General features: G+C 37.1%; 1 protein-coding gene across 1 annotated transcript; it reads left to right on the top strand.

The window, feature by feature from the left end:
• The first annotated feature begins 6,747 nt into the window (after window positions 1-6,747).
• LOC100159472 (osiris 6-like) lies at window positions 6,748-9,932 on the top strand. Its single transcript, NM_001162597.2, is given in 4 exon segments — window positions 6,748-7,379; window positions 7,977-8,197; window positions 8,495-8,673; window positions 9,840-9,932. Coding segments are annotated over 3 exon segments (864 nt in total). The 5' UTR covers window positions 6,748-6,907; the 3' UTR covers window positions 8,666-8,673; window positions 9,840-9,932.
• The last annotated feature ends 247 nt before the right edge of the window (window positions 9,933-10,179 follow it).

The raw sequence follows: 10,179 nt of genomic DNA, 5'->3' as shown, positions 1-10,179 counted from the left end.
CCAATTATAAAGCAGATAGCTTTATGATTCATATTTTAAAAAAAGTTATATTTTTTCATTGTTTTAGAGACGATCACCTAATGAGCGTAAAATATTAAATAATACTATAATTAAAAAGGACGTATAAATTAATAATATCCTCTTCGATGAATATTTATTCTGATTTAGATTTTGATCTTTGAGCGTAGTAGTATAAACGTTTCAATTGATTGGCGGCGACTGCAATAATAGCTAGGCGTTGAAATAATTCAGAAACCACAAAAACGGTCTGACATTTATTGTATTAACCTGCAGCAATGTCAACAGGTGGTAGACGACCGCACGTCATGATGTACAAAAATTATGTTATTATTCGTGATCCACGACCACAAACTATATTATTATAATATACATCATGTCAAACACGGTGAAACTCGAGCCCTGATATCCTTTAATAATATGTCGTCGCAATCACTTTTACTACAAAGCGACAGTGTTGTATTTATAACATTCGTTCCGACGGCATAGGATGAATAAGGTGACCACAGCAGCTATTATAATAATATAGTAAGACCTACCGCTATAACCTATGACATTTTGAACAGTATTATTATAAACTATTATAATACAAATACATTGTATGCATAATAATTATTACTGTCTTTAAATAAAGAAAAATACACCGTGCCTACACGTGCGTTAGGTACTCGACGATAGTTGAAACAATAATAATAACAATAATAGTATTATTTAGAAGGTGACGACAGCTGCAGCATCAGCTATTATACTATAATGTTATAATACGACTCATAATACATTATAACCTATGCCGTTTCGAACGATAGTACAAAATATACATCGTACGCATTATTATCATAAATTATCTAAAGCTGTCTTTAAAATGAAATAATATTAACCGTCCGCGATCGCTGAAATAATAATCTCATTCGCCGTCGTCGATTTCGGGCCCGTTCGGACGATGTCGGACGTCACCGCGTGGAGACACGAAGCAGATGAATATCTGTTTGACGTCCTGTCGTCCTGGGCGCCCTGCGGACGTTAAACGCGCATAGTCGCGCCGATTGTGTCCGATGTATGGAGGTACAATGTAATAATAATGATAATTGTCGAGCACGTCGGAGATTATTACTCTCCCATCACGTCTCTCGATCCAGGTCAGTTTTAATATAGGTACGTAGGTACATTAGCTGGTACCAAAAGAACGTGATCGGGAATTATAATCTCTTTCGGCTTCTAGAAAAAAAAAACCTGCTGTCGCATCAAAACCGTACCTAGTCGTTTTTATCTCTATTTATTTTAGATCAAAAAAAAAAGTTTTTGTCTTATAACTGAATATATTAATATAATATATAATACATAATTCTATGTTTTTTTTTAGCTTCGATTTACGCGTAGAGGAATAAAAATTGTAATTCTTTTTGCTCAACATAAATTGTTCATGTACGAAATAACGCAATAAACTATATTATAATGGTATATACCTGCAGCATATTATTTATCGCCCATAAAAATAAACTAGTAGATAATTTTAATTTATTCATAGTTTAAATTATATACTATTTAACATAATAGGTATACGTTTTTTTTTTTTTTTAAAGATTTGTTATGAAATAATTTTTAGTGGCCAAACCAATGTATACCTCAATATACGGTATCATGATGTTACTACAGGCAACTTCGGGACTGAACACAAACAGACTGTATAGTAACTAATAAATGACAACAATAATTATTGCCGATAATAAATTATCGTAATACGCTTATATTTTTGTATTGATATATGTTTTCAATATTACAGTTTATTGTCTAGGTGCGGTGTTTTTGAAGGAAGTGAAAAATTATCATTGTACCTTTTCTATATTTAATTACTACTAATTAGATAACATTAATATTTTCACTTTTCTCGTTCAAATAATAACATGATATTGTGACGGATACACATTCGTATAAATAGGTACACTGACTTGGTATTACGACTGCACGTTGTCCGTGTCAAATTTAATGTAATAGCGTATTTATAATAATATTGATATTTTGTATTATATTGAATTTTAAACGATTTTCGTTAATTATTGTTTCAATTCGTCGATTAGAGATATTATAGTCTGCGTAGATAATCATAATTATGAAATAGCGTTGTAGTATAATAATGATTATATCCAGTATAGTACTTAGGCGTATACTTCTTCCTGTACAGCTGTACCTAATCCTCCTATAATACAATATTCGATTTCTTCGATTGAAATATTACACGTTTTATATAATAATTGGAAAATAATATTACGAATCGATATTATGCCGGCGCCGTGAAAAATGTCAGCAGGTATAAATACAACCGTAAGTAAAAGTGGAGATGATATATAAAACGAATTACGATCTATAACACGATAATAATATATAAAACAGTTTCCCTTGATTGGACGATGTTATATAATATTTGTTTTCGTTAGAAAATAAAAATAATACTCCCGGAACTGGCGAGATTTTTTTATATACTACTACTTTTTTATTTTAATAGCCGTACTCGACAACTATATTTTATCTGTCGTAGTAGCAGAATGGTAAAATTATTTTCACCCAACGAATGTGTATTAAAAAAAACATTTTACAGATAATACGTTGGTATATATTATATTTATAAAGAACAATAAAAACAAATCATCCAACATAAGAAAGTTACACCGAGCCGAATAATATTATGTGATGTGAAGTTAAATTTGACGAAATTAAAAATTACATTAGAGCACTATATTTTTGCAAATCGAAGGTTTGTTATAGACTTGTAACAGCCGCATATAGCCAAAAGGTTGAGAGCTTAACCGTGCATATTATTATACCACTTGCAACTTAGTATATTAATATCGATAATGACTTACTATCGTTGTCAAACAGTTGATTGGTGGGTTGTGATGATACTTATTGAAACGTTACCACCAATATAATCCTATACTGTACAAATGTATAGGTATAAATGGTATAATATGCTTTATAATGCCGTCAAAGTGCATAAAATTAAAAAAAATAGTAGACGGTATAGTGTTTTATAAAATGCAAATTTACATGTTAATCATTAATCGACATAATAATAATTGCAGTATCAATTCGACGAACAATAAAAATGTATAATTATACATTTATAGCCGAATTGGCCTGTTACATTATACTTCTAAAACGAAGTTAACACGCTAATCCGAAAGCAGACTCGTTAATAAAAAATAAAAATAAAACCGGAATATGTATACCTGTTCAAGAATTTTTTTTTTTTTATGGCATAAATATAATGTGTGTAAACGGCCTCTTGACCTATCGGCGAAAGTTATAACACATATTTAAACATTGAATTTGAATACCGGATTTTAAATTACATATTTTTATTTCATTCAAACGTAAATTGTACATAATTCATTAATATGTTAGCATCTTCATGTAAGCATTTTCGTAGAAATTAATTTACAATCATAAAAACGAAACACTTTGGGTGGTGCATACATTTTGGTGCACACAGAAATTGAAAAATTAATTAATTACCGACTTTATGTTGTTTAATGCTAAATACATTTTATACAACATTGTAAAACAACTAATGTACATCGAATGTATTGTTGCAACAGCGATCACCGATTCTAATATACTTATATCAGATACCTACATGCATATCACAAAGGGGCATACCCGTAAAATAAATAAATATATAATATTATAGGTACAATATATTATTACTATTAAATTATATTAACAATGAATAAATATCAACAGAATCTTACAGAACTTAAATAATATGATTGTTAGACACGTTAGACGTTTTGTTTATTAGATACCGAGTTTATAATAATAATAAGAGTATTATACTATTGTATAAGGCGCAGCTGACACGTTTAGAGACTTTAACGACCGGATCTGACAGTGATCACGCGTGAGACGATTCCGTCAGTCGTATCCCAAACTGCAGTGTTTTTTGAATTCTGTTTTAATTTCGAATAAAATGGTTCGTTAAAAATGTGAGAGTGACGGACCGAATTTTTCCGATATGGATAAAAATAATAAAAATAAATAAATAAAAAGTGAAACTTCCGGCACGCCGCCGAAATGATCACCGTACATATGTGACGTGAATTATGTGATTATTATATTATTGTAGGTACCTGTGTAACATAATAACAAACCGTTTGATCGAAAGTCCATTGATATTCGCGTGTATGTTATTATTATAGTGCACGTCGAAGAATATCGAAAAGAAACGAACGAATTGTCAGTGCCCTGCAGTCGTCATTCGGGTTCGGATTTCGCGTCTGCCGAATATTATTTCGATGACTCGCTGGAGGGATCGTCGTGACGCGCGCCGACTGTTGGACAGGCGTATTGCACGAGGCTGCAGATATATGTAATATTATATTTAATAACAATGACGATAATGATGACGACGACGATAACAATAATAATAAAATAATAATATTAATAATAATAGAGCCACCTCGGGCGATGGCGCTTGCCTCCGAGCTAAAACAATTAAGTGAAAACGACGACACGAGCGCGCCATACAGTGTATACCTTATACTTCTGCAGTGTAATAATCGGTAAACGCGGACCGATTGAAAATCATGACTATTGTGAGCGAACGTGAACAACAATAAGCGTGCGTCGTGTATATAGGTAGTCATTTATTGTGATAATAATATAATATAATATAATAATATTATATTGTCCGGAGACAATGCTGATGGACCTGTATATAATAATATAATATACGACATTGGCGATCCAATACTCTTCTGCGATGTGTCGTCCGGACGTTAGCGACGTAGGTACGTACGTAAACAATAAATGAACACAGTCTCACAATCATGAAGCAAAGGAGAATATTATTTCAAAAGTTCCGATGACTTATCTCCGGGCCACTATCGTCGTCGCATGACTGCGTGTTTAATTTCATATTTATACTGTCGATATATGTTTTACCGTCGTCGTCGTCGTCGTGTGACTACCATAGTAAATCAATAATCCATTATTGTACACAGGTAAGTACCTATAAGTAGAGGCGGCTCGTAGGAGGTATATTATTATTTTAATAACGTGATTTACAAAAATATTAACGGTTGGTTGTTCTATTATGGTTGAAAGGGGTAAACAGTTTTTAAATGTTATCTAACCACTAAGAACCAGCTGGCTACGAATTCACTATTTGGAGATCAATGAAAAAATTGTTTAGCATGGGTATGTATGGTGTAAAAATATTAAATGTGAGTCGAGGAAAAAAAAGTCATATCCACCATTGTCTATTTTATTTATAATATAATATGTACTGCAGTTATCGCGCGCACCGATTCGCTCTTTTCACGTGTGACTTATATATTATTTACTATCACAATATTATCATATACCTAGAGTGGTTTTCCATTTCGTACACGTCTTACAATCTCGTGATTATTAAATGAGTATTAAATCCGCTCGTTTTATTATGAGATTGTATGTACCACGACTTGTTTGAACATTTTTCGAATATATAGGTAGGTATAATAATAGCTATATCAACAACTCAAGAAACTTTTCGAACTTGCGGTTTAAATATCATCCGGCTGACCATATAATGTGTACACAACTATATCGAGTGTCTAATTTACTGCTATTTGACGTCTTTGAGAAAAAAATATTCGAGTAATACGCACAGTGTACTCACAGAATAATAAAAAAAAACCGTTTGAAATCCGTAATTTTACGTGTTACTCATGTTTGAAATATATATTATTATTCTTTAACACTGAATAGCGATCGAATCCACTATATAGAAATCAAATAGTATAGTTGCCGTGAAGACTACTTCAACACGCGATATGTCTGCAGTTAAATACACACATGTATATTATTATGACTGAAATCGGAGTACGATTTGCTCAAGTGTCGACAGCTGCGGTTTTTACGGAAACGAATAATACTTTGTTCTGAAAACGAGCGTGCGCAGTATACGCGTTAATTATATTTTTGATTTACGGTATAACCGACAATTAAAGAAGAAAACTGAAACAATGAGAATAATAATACAGCGATAACGCAACCACATAATAATAATAATAATGATGATGATGATAATATGTGACGAATTAAAATGTAAAATTTTTTGCGAAATGATATACGCGACGGCGGCGAATCGGCACGTGGGATTTTTCGTTCTTCTCAGACGGCACTTGTAAAAAATTAAAAACGACGTGAAAAACATAAAATATTTCATAACATAATATTATATCTTTATATCAAATCGACTGCTGCTGTGCGGCTACAATACACGCGTGCAGCATATTACTGGCACTGAGCTGAGTCTCGCGAAAAGCGTATTCTGGAACCGTATCTCGTCGTCGACTTGGTCACCGCCGGCACCGTCGTATAATGTTGATATTGCCGAAGCGGTCGCGACCGGATTAACAATATTATAATATTATGGTTAACGATTTCGTGGACGGTTAACGATAACGACAGTGTCCGCGGCGCAAGTACGCGCGCTGCGTTCACGGCCGAAGAAAGGCGCCGCCGACTATACGGACAAGAAAGTCGGGTAAATGGGGCGGGCGCGGGCCGGGAGTACGGCCGCAGAGTGGGCTGCCCGGACGGATGTTGCAGTGTCCGGTCCGCGGAGGGCGGGGGGGGGGGGGCAATAGTTACGATGCGCGCCGCGCCGTCGTGTGCAGCGGGTTCGGTAAAAAGCGAAAACCGGCGGGCAGCCTCCACAATAAATACGCCGGCCGCCCCGACAGTTGTATCATTACATTCGTACAGTTCAAAGGAACAACAACAGCAGCAGCAGCAGAATAACAGCGATCAGCAGCACCAGCAGCAGCCATCGTCCACCTGCAGCTAGCTACAGTTCAGCAGAGCAATTCTTCGTGATCGAAAAATCGAAAAACCAACCATCATCACCATGAGTGTCGCGTTTAAGTTCGGATTAGTAGTGTTGTCGGCGTGCGTGTGCTTGGCTTCGGCCGACCCGATCCCCGCAGCGGCGGTCAGGACACAGGACGACGGATGTGCCGGAAACCAGGACTCGTTTGCGTGCGCACAGATGCAGTTCTACCGGGCCGCCCGGTCTTTCTTCGACCAGGACAAGGTTGACCTTTTGGGAGGTTTGTCCCTCGTCAAGACCGAGAAGAAGGGTAGGTCCCTCGCCGAGAACGCCGAAGATGTCAACAACGTCGAGAACGCCAAAGACTCCAACGACCGCGAGACCGCACTCGAGGACTTCACCATGCATAAGGTAATGCGCTTCTTCCAAGAGAGGACCCTCCACTGGAACTTGTCGCCAATCGTCACCGAAGTATCCGAAACCGCCCGCAGCGTCGTCGACCAAATCCCGACTCAATTCAAATCCAAAATCTCCAACTACATCGAAGAAGGTAAAAAACACAATTCAATACAATTATATTAGTTAGATACGATAGTTTGTTTTCGTTACGATAAAGTATAGCTAAACGTCTTGAATTCTTAATTAACTTAAATTATTAGTAACACTTTGACACTGACATAGTCTCTGCGTGTAATATATTTTCTACATGACAATTAATTATTCTACTGCCGACTAGCAATATTTACATAATATTTTATACATTAGAGGACAGCCGGGGTACATTGTTTTATTACTTCGGTTTATATTCGGTATTTAATTTTCTTTTAAACGCCAATCAAAACCTCATCGTTTCTATTGATAACTATTGACAAGTTTTCTGACATTTTGATGACGTTATAATTTTTTTTCTTAATGAAAATCATAAAACTATGATTAAAAAAACCACACTTCTTGTGGCGTTCAAATAGTTCATTTTTGTTCATTAGTTCCGACTAATTACCTATGGTATAATATTGTCACATTTATTGGCAATTTGCGCTGCAATTACTATACCTACTATGGTACGAATGAAACAAATCGAAATGTAATCTAATTATCTCGCACGTGTCCGATTACTATGTACTAAAACGAAACGTTTTCAAAACAGGTCGTGGTATCCTCAAGAAGAAGAAGTTCTTGAAGCATCTTATCCCACTCTTGATCGCTCTGAAAGTCAAATTATCCGCCTTTGTCGTTATCGCCTACGTCGTCATCGCTTTGATCGCCAAGAAGGCTCTGTTAGCCTCTGTCATCTCTCTGCTCGTTTCCGGATTCATTGGTATCAGAAAATTGTTGGCCGCTCAACACCAAACACCTCACCACGAAGTGGTAAGTTCCACGTTATTTATTCAATACTCATAATGGGGGCTAAAACACTAAAAATTCAAAATATTTATGTGTCGCACGATATTAATACGACAGCAATACGTTCAAAACTCTCGAGGTATAATTTGAACTTTGACGGAACTCAAGAGATCGCGAACTCTATACACAAAATCCTCTTCCCGGGGCATATCATTATCGTCTCGCGGGCGACAATTATTCACCGCCCGCCCCCCACAATCCCGATCCGCGCTATTTAACGGTATTATTAATTACGAATGTTGTTTGTTCTGGTGATCGCAGATCGAGACACACGCCGGACACGGTAGCTACGGTAGCAGCGCCCCAAGCGGTTACAGCGCATCCAGCTCCGGATGGGACAGCTACGGAGGAGGACACGACGCCCATGGATCATACTCCAACAACGTTGGCCAGACCTTGGCCTACGGTGGACAAAAGCCCGTTGCCAGATAGAGACTTCGGTAAGTCAGAAAAACATCATAATATAATACCTAATAATATCGTTACCGTATTACCAACGTCGTATATAACACACGTGTCCACATTATATTATAATAAACTGTGCACCGCGATGCACCTATACGGCGGTCAAGGATGACATCACACAAATGCGGTGCTGTTATTCTATATAAATCCGTGGTCGTCGGACCGTAAACCCGGACGGACATCTGAATGCGTCGCACTCGTTTTCTAGGTTAATGACGGCCGCGGAGGCGGAGGCGGCGGAGTCGGAGTCGGTTTTTAATCGAACTCACCGCTGCCGGTCGTTGTACATTCACCCGGTGGTTAGATCGCCTTATAAAAATATATACAATAAATAATAATGTTTCATCGCCGGCCTCGGGATATATACCTACATATATTATAATATACGCGACGGCGGCGACGAAGACATAACACGCTTAGTATAAATAATAATAATAATATACACGTTTTGATAATGTTTAATGCATTGTAGGCGTGTGTGTAATCGAATCGCTTTTGGACCACGCGGGGGACCCCCCCCCACCCACCCACCCCCCCGGGAGAAACGGTCAACGGACAAGGTGAAAGTCGGGCAAGTTCAAGGGGGACCGGGTGTGCCGTGATTCGTTTATTTGTATTATATTCCTTATTTTGTGCGCTCGGCATCACACGTGGCACACGCGCAGACCCGTTTCAGAGATTTCGAATCGATAGATGATCGTTTTTCCGGGCGAGTGAAAGCTGCACTAGCAAACTGGTTTTCGGGTCTTCGGCGTTTATTTGGATTTCCGGAGGCCGAGAAACTCGAGTGGATTCTCACCTCGACGACGCGATAATATTTAGTTCGGGGCGGTGTCCAATGCAGTTTTTACACATTATTATTATATTAGAATATTATATTATATTGTGAGTGTGCATGTATGTCGAACTGGTTTTGACGACGACGATAGTGTTACAACAACGATACGATGATGATAACAATATTAACTATGATGATAAAATCACCGTCTTCTCGGGGCTGATCAACATTGTACGCCGAGAACTCGTTTTGATTTTTCCATATTAATTGTATTTCTAGTACACCACCACCCCGTTAGTCTTGTTATTTTTCGGGATCCGCCATTATACTAATGTGAACATTTTTGTGTTTTTCTGTTTTCAGACGTGAATGGCAAGCCTGACTATTTGTATATATATAATATTTGTGCAAGGTCTTGCCCGCCGCAGTTCAACAACAATGGTGAAAACAACATCATCAAAAAATACAAAAAAAAAACTCACAAATTATTTATTACAAATTATCATCGATTCCGACGCGGCGCGACACGTAACTCATACGACACCGGGACGACGAGCCATCGACTGCCGACATTTTTTATTCAAACAAGTCGATGATTCGGCTACTCGCGTATATTTACGACGACTACTACGATAGGGACCACGTGACTGACATACCTATTACCGACGCGACATTTATATAATATCATCATCCTCTCGTCATA

This window comes from Acyrthosiphon pisum, chromosome A2, assembly GCF_005508785.2.
Source record: "Acyrthosiphon pisum isolate AL4f chromosome A2, pea_aphid_22Mar2018_4r6ur, whole genome shotgun sequence".
Classification (NCBI taxonomy): Eukaryota; Metazoa; Arthropoda; class Insecta; order Hemiptera; family Aphididae; genus Acyrthosiphon; species Acyrthosiphon pisum.
This window is presented reverse-complemented; position numbering and strand designations above follow the sequence as displayed.